Here is a 24,047-nt window from a genome sequence, read left to right on the forward strand (position 1 = left end):
CCCTTCCAGTTTCCCTCAAAGGAGCTCTTGAATCCACTCGCCTCTACCACCTCTGTTCTGGTTGCTGCTGATTATGTAACATTGGTGCGATGTAAGTTTTTCTTGAACTCTGATTCTCCCCTCTAAAGGCAGAGGATCCAAACTTCTTTGTTCTCTGGCTAGAGATCTGGAAGATACAGCCAAAGGATGAGCTGATGCTGGAGGACAAGGCTGGAAATGCAGCCCATTAGGAAGGACAATGGCCACTGAAATGTTATTTTTAGTGACAAAGCAATTTGGGTCCCAGCTGGTGAGTAAAGCTTTTGAAAGAAGGATTTTTATTCAGCCCTCATTAAATTCTTTAACTTTTAACTTAGCCAAGGAAACACCTTACTGATAGAAGTGTTTGTCCCTCAGAATTTGTCCTCAAGGAATTATCTCGGAAATGTTGCTTTATCCAAGTGCTAGACATAGAAAAATAAAGGCTCTGGAAGAAGCATTAATCACAGCTCCTTCCCCTTAACAAACTAAACCAGGTTATTCCAGAACTGTTCATTCTCACTTCAAAATACTTTTTAAGTGGTAGAGGGCAATATCACTTAATAGTAAAATGGGGAACTCTATTAAGATGCTATGAATTGTCAGGAAACCAAAACTCTACATTTCTAGTGTTGGCTAGAAATAGACACCGCAAAAAGATGGATTTGCCTACTCGATACTGAGCAGACTTATTGGTGCTCCAACTGTATTTGGGCACACATGGTTTGGTTGTAATAACAACCAGGAATAATTTGTATCTAGTACTCGCTATATACTAACCGATATATTAGCATTTTATACAAAATATGTCATCATCATGGAAGCCTATAATACAGTTATTAAAACCACCTCCATGTCATAGTTGAAGACACCAAGGTTTAGAGAGTAATATATCAGAGACGGCACACTCTTGGCCCTGAGCCAGCAACACCCAACAAAGGGTTTCTTTGAGCATAGTTCCATATTGTGAAGGAACGACAAGAAGAGGAGGCATAAAAATTATACGTTTGATATAGTTCATGTCCTAGCAAAGGTTGGGGGAAGCAAGGAGAGAAAAATGGCAATATACAAGGACTAATTTGGTGCTAGGTTACACAGTAGACCTCAATAGTCTATGACTAAGGTCAGTGTGTAAGTAATTAAAGAAGATTGGGTTAGATGAGGTAACATCTTGAACACAACTTTAAAAATTTTTCATTTAATCTTCTATTATAAATGGATAAAATAGTCTAACACACCACCTGAGAAGATAAACATCTGTGTGTTAGTAACAAAAAAGAGAACGTAATGTTCACAGCAATTAACGGCATGAGTTACTGGCCCCAATCTATAACCTATGGAGAGTAACACCAGCTCTACAAAATGTACTCTGACAATACATAATCCTACCAGGTTTGGAATAAGAAAGAAAGGGGTCATCACCCTTCTCCACTACCATGTGGTAGAGCAATCACACACATAGATGCACAAAGACAGTTCCCATTTTGATTCTAAAAAAGAAAAAGGAAAGTAAAATATAATTCCACTAATTTGAAAAGATGTCCTGGGCTTCTCCAGAATAGGTTTATTGGTTCATTACAGAAACGAGTTCTTCAGCCTCCCATGAAGGAAGCATCATTTACTCACACTAATGGCCCATAAAATCCATTCTGTTGAAGTATATTTCACTGCCTTAGTCAAGCCTTGGCTTTGAGTAGCCAGACAGTCAATGTTTCAATCCCCAACTCTGCCTAGCATTAAAAGCATTCAGGGAGTCACAACTCTGTGGCTCCAGATAAGAACCCAAACGGAGTCACTCCACACACACACACTCAGGTTATCTCAGGTTATTCAGTCAATATAGGAACAAACCCAGGTATATAAAACGTTCCACTCTCGTTTACTAGGGTTTTATGTCCATACCCACTTAAATGACAAGTAAAAGCTAAAGGCCAAGCAATATCTAATTAAATCCCCACCTCGTCTCTCCTAACTCTCAAATTAACTATGCCAAATAAACCAACATCTTAAGTATCAAATCCCCTCTACTGAACATTAGCTCTGTGGTAGAAACTGCCGACCATTCCCCCAAATCCATTCTCCTCTTCTTCTCCCCCCACTCCCCATGATAATTTAAGCTGAATACAGCCCACCAAGCCACAGGCCACCTTCCTTGACTTCACCTGCAGAGGGGGGTGAAGCCATGGATTTGAAGCAAGAGGATGGGAACAAAAGTGACGTCAACCATGCCCGGGTCATTGTCAACCAAAGAAAGCCACTCGCTCTGGTGTTCTTTCTGTTCCTCTTCAAAACTGGAACACAGATACTCATGATGCCTTGGAATGCTGAGCCAAAAAGATGGAAGGAACCATATCCAGGAATGATTTACAGAAAAGTGCCCCATGTGCAATATGGGCCGCTCACTTCCTGGATGTTTTAGGAAGAGTTGTTTATATTCTTTCATTTGCTGTATTTTTGTCATCTCTAGTTAAAGCAGCTTAGTTACCCCCTAATAACTCTGTGAACTCTACTGCTTAGTGCCATTTACTCCAACTCAAATCCTCTGCAACAACACTGTCCAATAAGACTTTCTCCATGATGGAGATGTTCTGTATCTTCACTACCCAATATGGTAGCCACACATGGAGACTGAACCCTTGCCGTATGGCAACTGTCCTGGGGAACTGAATTTTTAAATTTTATTTAATTGTAGATCATTGAACTTTTAAAAGTTGCATGGAGCTAGTCTCTAGTTACTACTCTATTGGACAATGCGGTGTCTGGAACAACAAAACTTACGAACGCACAGTTAGAAAGAACAATTATCCTCATAGGAAGACCTAATTTTGAAAGCTTAGAGTTTTTGCTAGAATATCACAGAATAAGAGAAGGCCTCAAACCACAATTTTCTCAAAGTAGAAACAGACTCTAGGCTGAGATTAAGGAGGAAGTGTTAAGGGTTGTACTTTCCTTTTAAAGCTGAAGCGAGCTTACTTGTCAATATGAAGGACATCTGGGTTTCCTTTATACCATCATCAGTGCGTTCGTCTTCCATACAGCTAAACTCAGAAGATTATCTTTGTTGAAGAGCAAAGTACAAAGCCTAACCAGTAATTTATTGCTTTTATTCCATTATTCAGAGACCTGGGATGGTAAAAACCTAATTTAGGGATATTTAGAATACCTTCTCATCGATTTGGGCACTCGCTTTATAAAGCTCCACTTTGGGGGCGCCTGGGTGGCTCAGTGGGTTAAGCCGCTGCCTTCGGCTCAGGTCATGATCTCAGGGTCCTGGGATCGAGTCCCACATCGGGCTCTCTGCTTAGCGGAGAGCCTGCTTCCCTTCCTCTCTCTCTGCCTGCCTCTCTTGTGATTTCTCTCTGTCAAATAAATAAATAAAATCTTTAAATAAATAAATAAATAAATAAATAAATAAAGCTCCACTTTGGAGAGGCTGGGTTTGCATGTGGATTGTAAAACACAAAACCCTAGGAAAATACTTGTCTTATAAAGGAGACAAAATGCCATCTGAAACATCCATCCGAAACATGTAACTGAGGCTCTAGATACAGTTATGAGAAACAAATAAAGCAAACCAGGCAGACTGCCCAGAGACAACAGTCAAATATAAACTTTGCAGAGACAGAAGGAAGAGAGAGGACTAGGAGAACAGAGTGAGGGGAGGGATAGCAGAGACGTGAGGGCAACGGAGAGGGGGCTGTGGGTGAGGGAAGGCAGGTCATCTAGAGCAGGACAAATAATAAAACAGTCAGGAAGGAACAAATCAAACAGAAAGTCTGGCCCAAAGTCTTAAATATATTCACAAAAGTCCTCACTTTGGCACTCCTGTGGGGATTTACACAGACACCTAGAAAATGTACACGGTTTTTGCCCCAAGTGACCTGATCAGTAATTTTAACAAATGGACACCCCAGCCTCCATTGTTGGATGAACTTTTACCAGCAAGGAAAACAGCATGTTCTAATTATGATTAAAAGCTGCAGATGAATTTGAATCTTTACTCAGCATAAAGATATTTATCATTGTTTAAAGATCTAACCCACCCAAACAGGAAGCAACAGCGTATAGAGGGCAATGTCACCCCTCAGCCCACAAGCATGGGCCGAGAAAGGAGGCTCATTCTTTGAGGGAAATCCAGGCATTTCTTTAGCCTCCTTTCTGCAATAAGATAGGAGCATCACACTTAGTTTCTTGTAGAACTTGGAGCAGCAAAAGGTAAGTGTCACAACAGTTTTGAGTCAAATAACATCATCCAAAGAGGAGCAGGCACTGCATGTTCAGAATAAACAGCTAAAAACTTTCTTTCTCAAAGTGTCTACATTACCTAGATATAAAGTGTAAAATAATGGACTGACGGTTGGATTAGGAGACGCAGCTTCTAATTCCAACCCTGCCTTAGGTCAACTAAAGAAGAAGAATAGCACTCCTATCTCACTGAGGCTAAGCTCTGCCCCCTTACTGTCCATTTCATCTTCATCTGATGATCAATATCACCTTCCAGCCCATGCAGCAGATCATACTCTAATTTTGTGAAACTTGCCAGTCATGCATTTTGAGATCAAGGAACCAGTGACATCACTGTATTTCAGAGTTGTTGAAATGTGGATCATCGTAGACGAACAAGCAGAATTTGTTGTGCCGGGCACTATGCCTTCCTATCCACTAAATGAATTCATTCCCTGACAACCCTTGGAGGGAAAAACTGCCACTGACTCCATTTTCCAGATGCGCAGACTGAGGCACAGAGAGGTTAGATAACTTGCACAAGATCACACAGCTGGTAATTGGCGAGCCAGTTTGAAACCCACAAAGTTCAACATCTAAGACTGTTGTATTATTAGCCAACATGCTGGTTGTTGTACCTCATACGGGACTTTGCCTGAGTCCTTTGGTCCCCAAAGGACAGCAATGGACATCACTAGCGTTCCATCCAGCTTTAAAACATAGGGTTCTTTGACATAAGGGAGAGCAGATCGCCTCCCCTTGTAGAATGGACACCCTACTATTAAAGAAACAAGTGATACTTTACTTTAAATTGTATTTCTTAAATTCCTTGTAGAAGGACACTTTATTTCTCTCCATTTATGGGAAAAACAAACTGCCAAGGCAAATCTGGGGTATTTTTGTTCTTGCTTAAATAACAGTAATTTTAGATAAAGCAGATAGTACCCATTAGGAAACTTGATCCCTGCTTCTGTACCACCTACTACCTAATTCGGCTACCTTTTTCAATTTCTGTGCTGTGGGACATTGGGGGACAAACTAAAATCATAGCAAATAAATGTGCCAGAATCTGGGGCAGAGCCTATGGTTTGATCCTGTAACCACTGAAATAGGAACAATAAGTTTCCATACACACACACACGTGCACACAATTTGCATATGTATTTTACATTGAGTCGAGGACTCCAGAAACAGTGGGATTTTCCCCACCAATTTTAGAACATTATAAAGTCCATATTTGTATGAAGTGGCATGAAAACCTACAAATCAGCGTGTCATTCCTTTTGAATACCAGGTCTGTCTCTCAACACCACAAAGCCCTTCTTTCTCCACTTCTCAGTAATGTCTAGAATTGCCATCATAATAATAAGAGAGCTCAGACTCTTTTTAGATCCCTGATGCAACGAGAACTCAAAAATGAAAACTTCTCCAAAAAAATAACCCACGTTTTAACTTTCCTGCATCAAGTGCGCTCTGAAGGGACTGTCCAAAAGAGGGAGAAATAGAGCATAACTTAAAGTCGCTCCTGTGACAACTTCTTTCAGCTAGAGACAGGAATTTCCTGTTTTAAAAATGAATTCCAAAAACAACTTTTTCCCCCCAATTTTCTACATTTCTGGCAGAATTTGCTCAAAGCCAAGCCACTCGTTTATTGGGCCAAATCAGGAGAATTTAGAAAGTGTGAAGTTTCATTTGAGGTAGATGCTGACTTGGCTACCTTAAAAACAAGGCTCTGGTGAGGTCACCTGTCTTGCAAGCAGCAGGGTCCAGATTCTAACTCAGGCTCTTTGGCTCCAAAGCTGTCTGATGAGCACTGATCAGCACAGCCCCATACACTCCCACTCTCTCCCTCATGGTTCTGGCTTGCTCCCTAGACTCTTGTGTTAGTCGGCAGAGGACAAGCAAATGTTTTATTCATCACTGTATATCATGGGCAAGCCAAGATCGGTATTGACACATAGGAGGAAATTGATAAATATCGACTCGCTAAACAAATTAATAAAGGAATGAAAAACTTTGACCAATCCCTGAGAAATTCTCTCAGATCCTGGGTGGTGATGACCAAGGAGAAATGAAAAGGCCAGATTAACCGTCCTGGCCTGAAAAACCAACTCAATGCTAATGCAGGTCAATCAGAAAGTGAAGGTGTGTGAACTCATGTGGCCTGAAACCACCCTAACCAGAAGGCAGGGTCCTTCTAGAGCCTTCTATCTCCCTCATCCCCTCAGCCTATTAGTCACCAAGTCCATTCATTCTATCTTCTTTTCATCACTGGAATCCTCATCATCCTCTTCAGTCATTTTACCCCTGCCATAATTCAGATTTTTACCTGCTCTCGGTTAGCTGTTCTTCCCATCTCCCACCACGAGTTACAGTTAGTGTCTTGATGGGTCTCAATGAAGAGCACCACTTTCTCCCAACCAGGTCTAAAGCAAATTAAATTACTAATAAGTTTTCTTAAAGGTAGTGGCAGACAGAGAGAAAAACGGCACCTTTATTTCTGGGAACTCTAGTTCAGAGGTTGTGGTTTTAGGTCTATAGCCAGGTGGCTAATAACGTTGAACCCAAGTGTTGGCAAACACGAGACCAAAGCTGGTCTACTCGTGGAATTCTGTTCAAAGAGCTTCCCCCAGAGATGTTGCTCCCCCAAGAGCAGCTCTTTCTCAAGAGGAAAACAGAATGGAGCTCAGAAGTTGACTTCACTTCTCCCAAATTTACCAATCGGGTCAATTCTCCAAGCCAGAAGTTATATTAATGACACCCTCTTCACAAGGAAACAACACGAGTAGTGGAGAAGAGTAATCCATAGGTTTTTTTCAGTGATTTCTATAAATCTGTCCAAGGCTGCCATCACTGAACATTTACCACTGGCTTCCTCCTGCTATCCACCTTCATCAGGCTTTCACGGCCATGCAAATCCGCCTACCTGTGCAGGTGTGAGGCTCAACTCGGAGCACTTCCTCCTCGCCTGCAGTTCACCCACTGGTTCCTGCCTCTTTGTCTGACTTTCTGTTGTTCTACGTACCTCCCTCTTAGCCACACCTGGCAAGCCCTTCCTCATCTTTCTAGACTCGATTCAAGGTCCCCTCAGATGAGAAGGGGATAGTTCCTGCGGAGGGTCATCACGGACTGGTTTGTGTCTTCCATCACATGCTTTAGCTTGGCCATGCCTGGCTCCTCTGCACTTCCTTATATGCAGTTCACTAGACTGCAGACCCCTTATTCCTTATATGCAATTCACTAGACTGCAGACCCCTTATTCCTTATATGCAATTCACTAGACTGCAGACCCCTTAGGCGAAGATCAAGTTCTTTTTATTTTTTAATCTCCCATTAGGTAGTACAGGTCCAGGGATACCTACAAATACTTCTTGAATTTGAGAGATGAAAGCAGCTAAAGGCAAAGTAGGACATAAAAAAATCCATACAAATAAAATGTCATGGTGGTTCAGAGGGAAGAAAGAGTAAATCCAGTTGGGAACACCAGACCTGTTTCCTTGCAGCGAGAGGTTAAATTTTACAACCAAAGATGTATCAGAGAAAATTTCATTGACGGACAGTCACTCGGGAAGAACGGTCCCAGAGGAAAAGGACCAGCATGACAAAAGACACAAATCTTGAAAAACAAAAGACATGCTTGGGGAACACTGAGATTCCCAGTTTGTGGGAGGTATGAATTACCCCTAAAAGAGAAAGCCTGAGAGAAAGCACAGCATACATAAGGCCTTGAACACCAAACAAAATAAATTTTGACTTAATTTACAGACAATAGGAGACAAAGAATAATTTCAGGTAGAGTGGCTGGTGAATTATGCCAAGGAAAGTATATAAAATCTGAATCCTTGCAGTAGCAATAATAATAAACTAATAATTTGCTTTTCAATTACTTCCAAATTTCTCAGGATCATAGTGACTCTGAGCTCATAATAGTTTGATAACCTCCACGGAACATTATTTGAGCATAATAAAATGACTAATAAACTATTTAGGGTGGTCATGAGACTACATATTAATTTGTAGTCATTTTTCATTTTGCTTATGACTGCTGCAACCCACGGCTGCATGTTTCATCTGTCTAATGAATGTGTACTTGCCACTGGTCTATCATGTAGTAAGCCTTGCCAATTTCCCAATTCTCTTAATAGCCAGTTAACACGAAATGCTGATTTCAGGCAAAAACAACCGTGACCATCTGTTTCTACCACACTATTTCTTCTTCTTCACTACCCTACTACCAACCGCAGTGAGCTTCAGCGATCACTCCTCAAAGAATAGTGGACAATCAGCAAAATGAGGCCACAAAGGAATTATTGAGATGTCTGATTTCGGGGCCAGAGCTGAACACATGGATCAGACAGATGAATGGTCTCCAGACCCATCTGCAGTCAATTCGGAGTTACAGCAGCAGAACGACTCAGAACAAGTTCCAAACTATGTGCTATTGGTCAAGTCACTTTAGGGTATGGGGTTTGCTTTCCTAATCTGTACAGTGAAAGGATGAGACTAGGTCTCCAGGCAGAAAACCGGTGCAGGTCTCTTACCTCTCAGCTGAAGGTTCCCCTATAAGGACCACCAGGATTCCCAGGAAGATGATTCTCCTGACAGTGCCATCCCGCCCTTGACCACTGCCAGAATAGAATCCCATTCCAACTGCTCCCTTTTTCTTATGCTGAGTCCCCTGGCAAACAGTCTCTGTGATGAGTTTAGAGGCAGTTTCTCGGGAATTACCCTCAGGATCACACTTGGGAAAGGCAAAGGAGAAGCAGATTGGATGGACAGATGTCGGTCTGTGATGCAGCTACTACATTGGTCTGGGTCAAGTCCGGGGACCTCAGACCCCAGAGGGCCTTCCTGAGTCATCCCAGATGGCATCCCTGCCTCTGTTAGTCATGCAATGAGGGCTGCTCCTTTGCCTTAGGTGAGAATAATTTCTAGAGAGGCACTAGGCTATGAGTCATCTGTGCCAAGGACCTGTGAGCTGAAGGCCTGAGAGGGTCCTCCTTGAAGGGGCCACAGGACAGGGAGGTCGAGCAGAAAGGACATCCACCTCGAATTGTCTTAAAGTCAGATGAACGGGCTGTGAAGCACGATGAGGAGGAAAGAAAGGGATTAAAAAGAAACAGCTTGGACTAAGAAAATCAATGTCAGGGTCCTAAAACCTTGCTATCTGCATGACTTTGGCAATGCGGTTTCATGTCTTTGTGCCTCCATCTCTTTGTAAGGATCACGACGGTCACAGCCACCGCTACAGTAGCCACGACCGTATTCTACACTTCATTCTTGGTCAACATCCAAAGCCCTTTGGTGACCTTATAAACGTCACTAAGGGAAAAAGAACCCACCCAAACCGAAAATCTCCACTAACATCTGAAATTCATCTTCAGTAACTGTGCGGAGATGATCAGTAGCAGCGGCAAACTGAAATCTACACACCACAGTGGACACACAGCAATCCCAAGATGAAATGAGATTTGCAGGCAACAGCCTGGGGATTCCAGCATTAGACTGAATACAATTACTCAGTTAGTTGTATCTTTATTACCCACGCTCCCCCTTGTGAGGCAATTTTCCTTATTGAAGTAAAGCAACCCCAACCCAAGCATTTAAAAATGATCCTTTTCCTGTTTTTATTAGCCTGTATCAAAGAAATGACTATTTGAAGCACAACCAACGGGAGGGAATTGGCTTTTTATTGCTTAGTTCATGTTGTTATGGCTTTAGAAGTGGAGAAAGACTCCCCAAGGAGACACTGTATCTCAAAACAAGCTCACAGGATAATCAACAGGAGAAGTCTTTCAAGAGAGATGGAAGATAGAGAAAATTATTAAAATATAATTAAATAAGCAGAGTGGATATAAAAGAAAATGTGGAGAGTAAGATGTTCAGGACAGAAATGTCACGTCTTGAAATTCACTTTCATACTAGGCTACAGAATGTACACTGTCCAAATGGGGCAACACAAATCCTTCCAACCAATCGAGTAGCTTACTGATCTTGAAAATAAAAAATAAAATTAAAAAAAAGACAAAAATGAGCATATGAATGTTGCCTATGAAGCTTATGTGTTGGACTGTTTTCTTCCTCTTTAGCTTGATTCTTCTGGTGACCTTTTGTTGGAAGCCGTTCCTCTAGCACACCATAATAGTAAAGAAACAAATGACATTTTAACTTTAATTATGTTTCTTAAATTCCTTACAGGAGATGTATTTCTTTCCACTTAGAGGAAAAAAAAAAAAACAGGTGTGAAGAGGAATAGATTTGGCTAAATTTATAGAAAAGAATTACTTAAATATGGTTTCAAGTACATGCACATATCCATACACCACACACACCTCAGTAAATTTTTTTCTCAAATTGATTATTATTTTATTTCTGATTTCATTTCATGGGGGAAGCCAGAAGCAGCAGATCTAGAAACCATTCATTCTGATCACAACAGACACACATAATGAACTTTACACTTTGTATAATAAAGGAGAAAACGAGACACAAAATAGAGACACATCTACTCAGCATGAAGTAGATCAATACAAGATTTTTAAAAGAGTCACAGCCCTATGAGCACTTAATCCAGAGAACACAGAGCCAAAGGAATGGTTTATTAGTTGAAAGACCAAGTTTTAAAAATGCTTTCTCGGTTAATAATTTGCTTCAATTGTCATGTAAAATCAATTTCCAAGTCAGGTTAAGCAAATATTACCAAACAATATACTCTTCACTAAATACTGAAATATACTGAAGAAAAATATACTCTTCAGTACTGTTCAACTCAATAGTAATCATTGAAAATAGTTAAGATGACGATACTGTAAGGCAGTGAGCTTGAAAAGTCTTCAACAATTATCTTCAGCAACACTAAAAAATACCCATTTCATCACTCCTTAAATGCACAAGTTAAACTATTTTCATCCATAAGAAGATGGAACTCCATTGTCAAAAATAAAGGGCCGAGTTAGAATATCCTCAGAAGAAAGCATGTGTCTGGAAAAACTTTTTTTTTTTTTTAGAGTTAAAATGTCCAAGTCTAAGAAATACTTGCTGAAAATATGATAGGGTTTTCATAAGCTTTTCTTTGATCCCACAAAGACCATGGCTAAAGATTCATGCTCATTTCATTATTTAACAAGAAAACGTATTGAGAACCTACCGTATGAGCAGGTTACAGTCACATCAGGGTAAGCCCATGCAGGGCGAACAATGAAAACATACAAAAGAACGGGAACTAGAAAAAAAACTGCAATTCAACTAGAAAACAGTGATCAGAAAGTAAAGCAATTAAAAACTAAATGAACAAGGTGAATTTCTATTACAATGACAGAACCTCCTTGAGTCACTTTCACTCCTCCTAAAAGACCTGCCCCAGGCCCTCAGCACTTCCAAAGGCCTCTGGGAAATGTGGTTATTTGACAGCAAAGGACGCAGAAGATGGAAGGGAATCAGGAATCCCCAGTTTCAGAGGTGATTCTCTGATCTCCCAGGCAGCCATGTAACTTTCTCTAAAGCATCCCCCACAGAGGTTTTCGGAGGAGGTAAATGCCCCTCAAAGCCCCAGCTGAGTTTTAAAGTAGCAAGTGCTCTCTAACCAATAATGTCATCTCATCGCCAACATGTATCCAACAGCTCACTCGGCATTCTCATTATGATCATCTTATCACCAGGAGGCTGTTCCCGCAGGCACCATGGCTGGAGATGACCACTAGGGAGCCAGGCTTCTCTGCTGCAAAAGAGATTAAAGGATGGATGCTTACAGATCCCCGTTTTCATCCTGGGGTTCAAGCAATTTGCAATAGTATCAAGAATATCTGATGATAACCCTCCAGCATGATTCTATTGTTTCATGTAGCACTTAAGAGAGAGTGACTGTATCTTGGAAAGTGTACTAAATTTAGAATCAAGATGACCTCACCTGATCTTCACTGTAAAATCAAGGCAACTCACCCTGCCAAGGCCTTCGTTTCCTCACCTATAAACTGGGGATAATGACAGACACCTCTCCCATAGTCCCTGTGATGATAAGATTAATGTCTGAAATGCTTCATAGTTTCCAAAGCAATTTCATAGATATACTTATGGAGAAGTCTCCCAGAAACTGGCAAAAGAGAAGGGCAAATTCTCCAATACTTATTGGATACAGGATTATTCCCTGTATTTTTTTAACACTTTTTTTTTAGTTTATTTATTTGACAGATAGAGATCACAAGTAGGCAGAGAGGCAGGCGGGGGGGGGGGGGGGGGGGGAGGAAGCTGAGCAGAAAGCCTAATGTGGGGCTCAATCCCAGGACCCTGGGATCATGACCTGAGCCGAAGGCAGAGGCTTTAACCCACTGAGCCACCCAGGCGCCCCAGGATTATTCCCTGTATTAACAGCAGTTTCAAATCCATGGTTTTGAAACCAGAGGAAATATAAGATATAATGCATAAACTATTGAGGAGGAAAGAAAATGTGGGTACCTTTCTTAGTCTTGCATTAGCTTTTGTGTGAGAGCAGGTATAAGGCTATCCCAGGTAAGGACTATCCCAGGACAAGGACTAAAGAAAAGGACATAACGGAGGACAGCATTTTGGCTCTACTTTATGCTCCGCAGACTCTAAAAATTATGCTAATTAGTTCACATGCTGACGTTTTTAGAGACCCGAGTTAGCCCCCTAGTTAGCCTGCCAGGCTGTCAGCAGACTGCAGCCTCAGGAGCTGGTAATCTGCCCGCAGGGGAGCCAGGTAAAATGAGTTGAGAGTTTCCTTCAAAAACATCTTTCAGGGGTGCCTGGGTGGCTCAGTGGGTTAAAGTCTCTGCCTTCGGCTCAGGTCATGATCTCAGGGTCCTGGAATCAAGCCCCGCATCTGGCTCTCTGCTCAGCGGGGAGCCTGCTTCCCTTCCTCTCTCTCTGCCTACTTGTGATCTCTGTCTGTCAAATAAATAAATAAAGTCTTTAAAAAAAATCAGTCATTGTCCATCTCCTAGTCTGTAAAACTGTCACTGTCCATTTTTAGGGGCTGCTTCCTGGCCACTGCAATTGTTTAAGGTACACAAAGAAACAAAGACTGGAAAAATTTTGGCTGCACCTGCGATGTCCAGGGCTGAGGAGGAGATTATGGGCATGGGGGAAGGGCACGGACCCCAGTGCCACCAAGAGACTGCAGGCATCACGCGGCCACTCACCAGCTGTGAGCCCTGGGCTTCCCTGTTCGCAGCTGTAAAATAGGCTCATCATCGCTCACCTGTCTGGCTGCCATGAACTACAAGAACGAGTATGTGTAAAGCGCTCAGAGGGGGAAGGTGCGCCTAGTGAGTGCTCAACAATTATTATTAGAGACAAAAAATACAATTAACTTAGCAGTATTCTTATCTATGAATAATCATTATTATTCCATGAACCAAAACATTTTTAAGAAAACAGAACTGAGTGGACCATTGGCCCTGCTCTTTACATTAGGAGGCAATCAATGCCCTAAATCCCATTCTCTCTGAATTTGTTCTTTTCCCCTCTCCTTGTACTGGGGTTCCTTTCTCTCCTTCACGCTCAGTCTCCTACCTGCTCCTCCTTCCTGGGCTCTGAGCTACTTCTGACAGTTGGAACGTGTCAGACCTGGCCTTCATCTTGGACTTAACTTAGATGCTAACACAATTTGACCCATGTACTCAACTGGGCCAGCAGGTTCCACGGCACATAGAAGTAGCCTTTTCCTGACTTCTCCACCTTGCCAAGAAGTGGGTTACTTGTAGCCAGAAGGTCAATCCACAAGGACAAGAAAAATGCCTGAAATTTTTCTCTAGAAATTTTGATTCACTTTCCATGGGTACATCTGCTTGAAAAATGCTGCAAAGGAATTTACCGCAGAAAGGGTAGCAAACAAAAAATGTTTTAATAACATTTCTACACATTGCTCAAGGCTTCTAACGTTACAATTATGAGTTCATGTAGTGTTAACAACTGTTTTTCATTTTGTTACTGGTTTCAAATTTAAATAGGAATTGATAGAATGAGCACATCTAATGCACGGCCTAATAGAGATTTACGGCTCCAGAAACAGTCTACAGTTCTTCAACCATGGAACGGGGAAAATGTTGACCATGTGTTTATATTTCATTACCGAGGAAAATGCAGAGATGGTTAACGATTATTTATGTCAGAAGTTTTACAGTTGCCTGTCTTTGGGCTACGAGCTAGCACATTTTAAGAGCTTCTATCCAGTTTCCATTCTCCTCTCTGTAGCAGTGAACACACCGGGGAGGGACCCAGGCTGGTCAGACACTCCTGCCCTCTCTCTGAATCATGCCGAGGTCCTCACTTACAGAACCCACAGGAATCACTTCCCATGAGATAAACCACATGGGAAGCAGAACCTGAGGATTTTCGGGAACACTTAGGGAAAGTCTCTTAACAAAACTTTTAGCTTCTCCCAAGGGTCTAAGCTACTGCCCATCCAACATACCTGTTTTTTGCTGTTGTTTTCAAAACATCCTTTAGATATTTTGGGAAGCGCAGATGCTGTTCAGAGCTGTCACTATTTATTTATTTTTTTTAATATTTTATTTATTTATATGACAGAGAGAGAGGTCACAAGTAGACAGAGAGGCAGGCAGAGAAAGAGAGGGAAGCAGGCTCCCTGCTAAGCAGAGAGCCCCATGTGGGGCTCGATCCCAGGACCCTGAGATCATGACCTGAACCGAAGGCAGAGGGTTAACCCACTGAGCCACCCAGGCGCCCAGAGCTGTCATTATTGAGAGAGTAACTCCATTCTTGGTCACACTTCCCCCTCCCCACCTACATCCACACTGGAGAACTAGGGTCCTCCTGTGAATCAGGACTTCTTCTCACCCTGTTCTAGAAGGATCTGTCTCCCTGCCTCGCTTCTCAGATACTGAGCTTCCTTAGGGCAAATCTATTCTATCTGGAGATTTAACGCAAAGAGTAGTTGGGGGAAGAGTTCTGAATTTCTGTAACTAGAACCAAAACGAACACACAGAAAACCAAAAAGACCTACATTCTAGAAAAGTTCAGCTGATAGAGACTCTGGTACTGGACGGAAGACCTGCTGTTCAGTCTCACTTGCAGTAAACATGGTGCAGAACCAAAGTGTATCAGAGCTTCCTAGGCAGATGGCTCTCTTGGTGTGGTTCTAGTCAGTTTGCAGATTCTGATCAAATACCGCTAACCAATAATACCCGTTAAAAGTCTTATACTCAAGGTTAAAACATTTATTCAAGGCATTCAGCATCAACACAATTAAGGGGCTTGCTTCAAGTTCAGCAGATCTGCATGTTTTCGGGTAATAATAAAAGTGACAGTAGATGCTATAGTCAGTGGCCTTCACGACACTGGAAATAAGGACAAGGCATTTATCGAACCCAATTTTTGGTGCTGGAGTTTATGATCACAGAGGGCAGGAAAATAAATAAAATCAGTAGATTTTCCTCTTTTTTAAAAAGATTTATTTACCTGCGAGAGAGCAGGAGGAACAAGAGCAAGAGGCAGAGGGAGAGAACCTCAAGCAGACTCACTGCTGAGCACGGGGCTCAAGACTGGGCTGGGTCCCAGGACCCCGAGATCATGACCTGAGCTGAAATCAAGAGTCAGACACTTAACTGACTGAGCCACCTAGACGTCCCAGATTTTTCCAGTTAATACCTAAATAAATCAAATAGACATAAGCACATACATACAACAGACAGATACCAAGGGAGAAAAAGAGAATTAATTCCCGCCAGGCAAGGTGGGGGAATATCTTTTAACACTGAAAATGACAGAGCCTATGAAGGTGGGGCGGGGAGTGCAAAGTAGTAAAATGAGTTAGGTGTGGAACCAAACAATAACCCTTCATCAGGACAGAATTGACAGAAATTTTTTTGTTGACAGAAATGACAGAATTTTTTTTAATTTTTAAATTTTTTTATAAACATATAATGTATTTTTATCCCCAGGGGTACAGATCTGTGAATCGCCAGGTTTACACATTTCACAGCACTCACCATAGCACATACCCTCCCCAATGTCCATAACCCTCTCCCCCTCTGCCAATCCCACCTCCCCCCAGCAACCCTCAGTTTGTTTTGTGAGATTAAGAGTCTCTTATGGCTGTCTCCCCCTCTGCCAATCCCACCTCCCCCCAGCAACCCTCAGTTTGTTTTGTGAGATTAAGAGTCTCTTATGGTCTGTCTCCCTCCCAATCCCATTTTGCGACAAAATATTTGCTAAGGAACTTGGTGTAGGGTCCTAAAATATACCCCTTCCTTAATGCAGAAATCTCTAGCATATCATCATTTACTGTGATCACATCCTTCCCATATCTGAGGACTCACAGGCTCACCGGAAAGCCTCTCCCAGCTGTGGTCAGCTCTAACCATCCCAGCTGTGGTCAGCTCTAACCATCAGGGTCTTCCTCAGATGCAGCCAAATCAACCGTCTAGTAACTTACACACATTGGTCTCTGTTGAGCATGTTGCAATTTAATTTTCACCACGACAGAGCTTCAAATACTATTTTTAATACATTAAGTCTCTCAACTTCATTTATCCCCTTCTTCATTATTCAGAACGTAATCATTCTAGATTTTATTGAAGATTATATCATATATTCTAATACATCCCTAACACTACCTTAAAATGCATGATATCTAGAATGTCCCACCAGTTAAACAGCCAAGCAAAGTTATCTAGGCAGCTTCCAGATTAAGTCTAAGGGCTAAATTATTATTAACTACTCAAAATCAACCCAGAATTCATTTTAGTGTGACTTGATCTCCAAGGGAAAAGAAAAGTTCCCTCTCTTTGCTCTCCCATTTTAAACATTCAAAAGACACCCCAAATCTCTAAGAATATCTTCTTACTGTCAGAAGGAAGATGGTCTCATTAGCTGCATCAATGCTTCAATTTGAAAAAACAGTGCCATCAGTATGGGTTACCTTCTGATTTTCATCAGAATGAAATTATTTGCTGGAGGCAAAAGATGAAGACCTACTTCTACCTAAGAATTGCAGAGATCTTGGGGCGCCTGGGTGGCTCAGTGGGTTAAAGCCTCTGCCTTCGGCGCAGGTCATGGTCCCAGCGTCCGGGGATCGAGCTCCGCATCGGGCTCTCTGCTCTGCAGGGAGCCTGCTTCCTCCTCTCTCTCTGCCTGTCTCTCTGCCTACTTGTGATTTCTCTCTGTCAAATAAATAAATAAAATCTTTAAAAAAAAAAAAAAGAATTACAGAGATCTTTGGAGCAATGTTTATGTACCCAGTGAGTCAGGCAATATTCCGTGGTCATGGCACGAGGAGAAGGTCCTAGGCTTCCTCCACCCAAAAGCAGTCACAAAATATCGGATATAATTAGATAAAAGACATTTACAAAGACTCTAGGCAGAAAAGAAAAAAAAAGAAAACAAAAAATGTCCAGTGACCAAAACCGACTCTGTTCCACAGTAGCTATGGTTAGAAAACTAGTGATGGACACTTGCATCAAATGAGGACTCAGGCTGCCCAGCACAGAGCAGTTCCCTTGGTATAACACGGCGGTTCCAAATAACAGGCGACATGCTACCTCATCCTCAAGGCTCAGTCTTCCACTTCCTTTAAGTCCTGCTCTAAAGGCCAGCTTTTCAACACGGCCAGTGGCAACTATTCTAACTAAAATTGCAACAGCCTGTTCTTCCCAATTCCCGATCATCTGATGATTTATTTTTATTCAGACATTGGCCCCTTAGAATGTATCACATGGTTTACTGAATTACTGTGTGTGTGTGCGTATGCACATTTGTTAATTGTACCACTTTCCCTCCATCCCAACACACACACACACACACGAAGAAAAGACTGACAAGCAACGTGATCTTAATCTGTCCACTGATGCATCCCAACTGTCCCGAAGAGTTCCTGGCACAGAGTAAGAAATAAGAAGTCAGTGTACATTAGCTGAAGAAGGAGTAAGTACTCTGGGCTTAGACATACTTGGCCCTGAGTCCCAGTTCCACCTGTCCTAGCTGTAGGACCAGGAGAGAAAGGTTCATTCTCCCTGCAGCTGTGTTTCCCTGCTGGTAAAATGAGGACCTCAGGAGTGTCTGCCTTTAGAACTGTCATGAGCATTGCATGAGTCAGTGTATGTCAATGGCTTAGAAGAATGATTGGACACAGTAAGCTTTTGATAAACATTAGCCGCCATTATTATTATTATTACAAGATATGTTTCCCAAGGTGGTGACGGAGGAGTGATGATTTAGTGTTCTGGCAACTGGCTCTCCTCGTATCTGACAGCACAGATCTGACATGGTGAAAAGGGGCCCCGGGCACTTAACAGAGCAGCAGAACCACCAAGGGTCAAACCCCATCTCTATGCCTTCATCAGCTCCAATCCAAAAACACCCAAGAATCTGCAAAGGAGTTGTTAAAATGTGTATTACTGCCCCCCCCCCCCACCTTCCCACTGGAGTAGAGTAAACATAACAATGTAACTGCCCAGTAAGTGAGGGTGAGGCTCAGACACCTTAAAAGGCAGGGAAAGCAGCCTGCCTTTTCCTACTTGAATGAGATTTGTTTATTTGGCTTAACTGGAGTCAAAGCTAATGGTTATAATGGCTTTGCTGCACCCCAACTCATTCTCCAGGTTTCTACACAGAGGCTGAAAGTTATACCTTATGAAAGAAGATAAAGAGAAAAACACCAGACCTCCATAAAGGGATTTACCAGAACATACTAATCATTTAGATATTCATTTATGTTTCTAGAAATCTAAAGATCAGGAATGGTATGGTAACTTATTCCTGCGGCAAAATCCAAGTGTGTGTAGGGGTGGAGGTTATAAATTAAACCATTAACCTGAATAGTCACGAAGTATTTGAGAAAACAAAACACTTTGGAAATACCCATTATTTACCCATACCTAGAATTTAAGGGAAAAAGCAGGGATTTCAAGACTGGTTCAATTAGGAGAGGAATAGGGAGTAAGTGAGGAGGAGAGAGATGAGGGAAAAGGGGATGACAAATGGGGGAGGGGCTCTTCTGGATTTCTGGCAGTAACAGACTTAACTTCCCTATTTATTATAACAGACCTTCCAAGGCTACTCTCTGTGAAGTGGTCCATTAAGGCATTATAAGAGCTAAATAAAATGAATGTCTGTGTGCTCAAGAATGAGATCTTGATAGATAATGTCAATAAAGAATTCCTCTCTTCTCTCTAGAGAAGAAAGAATTCAGGGGTCTCTTGATTTCAGGAGGATTGAGCAAGGTCACAGTAGATAAATCAAAGCTGGACTCAGACTTACAGACATCCAAATTAATGGTCTCTACTCAACACAAGAACGTCCCCAAATTTCTAGGAAGAACCTAAGATTCTGCATTTTTAACAAGCTCCAAGGCAGCGCTGATGTTGCTGGTCCTTCGACTACATAGAATAGGAATTCTCTGCCTTTGTTGCACCTGCCATGGGAAGCCTCAGGAAGGGTTTTTGTTGTTTTAATGAAAAAGGAGTTTTCGAGGAGCAAGAGAAGGTAAGATTCCATATGAAATACTCAAGTTTTAAACATTCCAATAGTTTGAGACCATTTGTAAAATTAAGGGGGTTTGCACTTACACAGTGGCGTCAACTCTAAAATACACTTAAAGAGCTGACCATCAGTCTACACAAACCCCTAGGTTTTAGAGTGGAGCAGCCTCTCACTGCATTCGGTGGATATGCATCCACTAATAATTGCCCTCTTTCAGTACAACTGAGCTACGGTTGGAAATAAGTCTTTGAAATAAATCTTAATTTCAAACCATACCTAAATTGTACTAAATCTACTAAAACTGTCTTAACTCTCAGTCTTCTTAATAGAGATACTGCGTTGAAGGGTTGATTTCACGTTCTTTGAAAGATGACATTTTAGATGAGAGAGAACACTGACCCATTGAATTCCAACAGGCTTATCTGCATATATTTGACCATCCCACAACACTCTGTAAGGACACTGACCCTTGAGCAAACCAGGTTTGAACTGTGTAGGTTCACTTACATGCAAGTTTTTAAATAAATACAATATAGAATTGTAAACCTATTTTCCTTCGGATTTTAATAACATTTTCTTTTCTCTAGCTTACTTTATTGCAAGTCCAGCATATGACACAAACAAAATACGTGTGAATCAACTGGGCTATCAGTAAGGCTTCTGGCCAATAGTTGGGGGGCATCAAAAGTTGCACTGAGTTTCGACTGCACAGGAGCAATGAAACCCCACACTGTTCAAAGGTCAACTGGACATATGTTATAACTCTAGAAGGCCAATGTAACTAGAGTGGGGGGGGGGAGATTTTTTTTAAAGTTCATGTCACTTCTACTTCTCTATTTTTCCCTTGCTGATCACAGAGGAATCTCCAAGCATTCAAAGAGAGTTGAACACTTAGCACAATGTTTCCCTCCGGCCGAAACTCAGTTACCACCCAAAGCTTCCTATTGGTTCCCTTGAATCAGCTGAGCCCAAGAGGTTTTCCCTATAAAAAGTTCCACAGTGTATCTAAATCTGATCCCAGTAAAACTTCACTTCAGCTGAAGTGAAAATGCAGAGGTAGCATTTACGGATAACAGCTGGAGATCATTAGTTCTCTGTCTCTCTTTTTCTCTCCCAAGGGTTGAAAACTCTGCTGTTCAGACAGGAAGTCGTCATACACCACACACTGTACAATCCCAGAACGCTGGGATATAAGAACAAGTTACAGAGGATTAGGAGGAGTGTTGGAGGGGTTTCATTCAGGAACGCAGAGCCCTGACTCCATTTACCTCTTGGGGTGTCCCTCCCCCCCCCCCACCGTATTCAAGTATCACAATATATGCATACCTACAATTGACAGGCACACATTTTACTCCCTGCAAGCTTTTTAATATTCAGAGTAAAAGGCTTAATCTTTCAGTTTTCCACAAATTTTTAAAACATCGAGAAGTTCTGGGGAGTGTCCAAGATTCCCCAATTATCTTTGTTGGCATGTTTTCACATGCACTATCCAAAAAGACAACCATTTAACTTTTTTTTAAAACAATGAAATTGTTAAAAAACAAAACAAAACTCTCTCATGAAACTGCCCAGAATAAGGAATATATATGGAATTCAAAACATAGTGATCTGGAAAAGAACGATTTCAACAAAAGGTTCTTGAGGATATGGTTTTCTAGGGTCGGTTTCTGCTATAATCTCACCAAGCTGCTGAGAATGAACACAGACACAAACGCAGGGAGACATCCACGCTCTGTGGCCACACCTCAAAGTTCTGAGCAGGGCGATAGGAGTTTCCCTAACGCCACACGCTGAATAGCCATTCTGCATTCCTACCAGTCTGCAGGCGCTGGACCCCGTATGTAACCGCCTGTCCCCTGGGGGCGGGCTTATAAAAGCAATCCGGTCTCTTCCACTCCCCTCCAGTCAAGTTCACGAAAGACAAACCTTCCTAACTTTTGAACCGCGTAAAGAGCCCTTGCAGGACGCAAACCCGGGGCAAGCTGTTAATCAGCTGGGTTACAATACTCCGGTTTTATGCAAAGAGGAGGAGGAGCGAGGGAGAAGCCAACCCATACATCCATCATCCTTTTAGGAGTAGGTGGAGTTTAAAGTTCCCCCAACTTCCAAGTTCCCACTTGACAGGCAATATTTCTGTGCAATTTCCAGCCCCACGTAACAGATGGTCCTTTGCCCGTCTTGAGCCCCGAGAGAGCCCAGACAAAGCCCTGGGCCACTCCTCGCCTCGCGAGGCCCATAGGTGGTGTTTCACGAAGCTGTCAGCTCAGGGGCACCGAGCAGAGAATGGAAACTTAACTTCTTCTTCCAGAAGTTGTTCCTGCTACGGGAGAGTCCAGGGGACTGGAGCACAAAGGCCTGGGAAAGTTTTCACAGCGTTATTTTTCAAAAACGTCTTCCGCCATCTGCCAAACCATCATCCTAAACCCCAGATGCTGAGGGAAGGAAAGTTGAGGCACATGTGCTCAGAAATACGGCAGAAATGCAACTTAGGGCCGTCCCAGAGACAACCTGGGAACTTGCTTAATGAGACCCCCACGGTGGGAAAGCATCCTCGGGGCGCCTCAGCACTCAGTGCCACAGGGGAAGGTGACGGCCCGGACACGGTGCCAAACGGGGGTGCGCCACGGTAGCGTGCGAGAACCTTCCTTCCCAGACGAGAGGGCGAGGGGGAGGGGAGGGGGCGCGATCCGGGAGGCTGAGGACGGGTGGCCCACTCACCCTCACTGCCGTACTGTTTGCCATTGTTCGCGCCCATCCTGCCGCCGTCATGCCCGCCGTCGCCCCGGACACTCCATAGCTGGGGCGCACCGCCTGCGCGCTCCACCAGAGGAAAGCCCGCCCGACGGGACCGTTAGCTGCGCATACCCCACGCTCCGGGGCCGGGCTCCGACCGGGGACGGCCCCTGCACTCCGCTGGGAGGGGGCGCTCGGTGTCCGCCTGGCACCCCCGATGGCTCCGGGTGGGGCCGGGGGCAGCCGCCGCTCTTAGAATCCGCGTTCGGGGCCGGCGGGCGCAGCGCGGCGGAGAGCCTGCGCCCCGGGGCCGCCCAGAGGCTCGCCGCGCCGCCGCCGCCGGGTCCCCATCCGCCCGCCCGGATCCCTCTGCGGTGGGGCTGAGCCGCGCGGGCGGCCGGGGCTCCCCGGCTCGGCCGCCTCCTCTCGGCGCCCCTGCGCGCCCGCGGCTTCCCCGGGGAGGGCGCGGCGGCCACTTGTTGCGGGTGCCCCGAGCGAGCAGAGACTCGCGGCCCGGCGCAGCTCGCCCGCGGGCCGGACTTTTGTTAGCGCCAGGCGCCTCCTCTCGCCGCCCAGCGTCAATCACAGCTGGAGCCCGGGGGAGGAAGGCCGGCCCGGAGATGCGCGGCCTTTTAAAGGGGCAGCGCGCCTTTTCGGGGCTCCGGCTCCCGGCCCCCGCCGAGGCGCAGGCCCTCGCGCCCCCGCAGAACCGCTTTGAGCGAAGGAACGTGCTCCTGGCTCTGTTCGACTATTGTTCTTTTGCAGGCTTGGCCCCCAACTTGTAAGAGGAGCTTCCAGGCGTCGTTAGCAGTCCCTTGGGTTTGCTTGCAAACACGGCCTCTTTTGAGCGTGGGGGCCTTTAAAACAAGCAGGCATCAGAGTCTGATTCTAAGTCAGGTATGTATGCTGGCATTCTCCCGTGGCTCCCACTTTCGGGGACTGAGGCGGGGAAGGGAGGAGAGAGGGAGGGAAAACTTGAGGGGAGCTTAGCAGGGAGTCACTGCAGAGCCAAAGACATTCCCCGCCCCGGTGCGGAAGGTTTCCTGGCTCAGAACTTTCAAGACCTTCAGAGCCAGGAAGTTTCTATGATTCTTTTTTTTTTCCTCGTGGTTAGTGTTATCCTTTGTTTAATACATCACAACCTCTTTTGGAGATTTATATGGCACTTATAGAGCCTTAAAATGGCCCCTTGGTGTTCCCTCCTGTAAATAGAAAAAGGAAATTCTTCTTAATGTTTTATTCCCTTTCCATGGAAACACCTAGAATTTAGTAACATTGCATCTTTGTGAAGACCCCGGCCTTCACGGCACAAATTTCTTTGTAGCGAGACAAACACAGCCCAGTTTCTCCTTGTAGGGGTTAGATGTTTTAAATTAAATTAAATTACATTATGATACATATATATGTATAATATATAATAAGCATGTGTAATAACTTCACGGAGATCCGGAATTTTTGTGATTACCTATTTTTTAAAGGGTTATCAACCACATGCAGAAATTGGGGTTCTAGTTGGGTAATTTCCTTAAATTGGGGGGGAAAAAGTTCTGTCTTAAAGACAAGATAAACCATATTTCAAAATTCAAAAATCGAGGTGTGTTGTTCAGGAGATA

At 43.5% G+C, this 24,047-nt stretch overlaps 1 protein-coding gene across 1 annotated transcript in view; it reads right to left on the reverse strand.

The window, feature by feature from the left end:
* FBXL7 (F-box and leucine rich repeat protein 7) overlaps positions 1-22,944 on the reverse strand; it is a 382,740-nt gene extending 359,796 nt beyond the window's left edge. Inside the window, exon 1 of the mRNA XM_046001209.1 lies at positions 22,420-22,944. Within this exon, the coding sequence (XP_045857165.1) occupies positions 22,420-22,456 (37 nt within the window). The 5' untranslated portion in view covers positions 22,457-22,944. The remainder of the gene's footprint in view (positions 1-22,419) is intronic.
* Between the last annotated feature and the right edge of the window lie 1,103 nt (positions 22,945-24,047).

Source organism: Meles meles, chromosome 3 (genome assembly GCF_922984935.1).
Source record: "Meles meles chromosome 3, mMelMel3.1 paternal haplotype, whole genome shotgun sequence".
In the NCBI taxonomy this organism is placed as follows: domain Eukaryota; kingdom Metazoa; phylum Chordata; class Mammalia; order Carnivora; family Mustelidae; genus Meles; species Meles meles.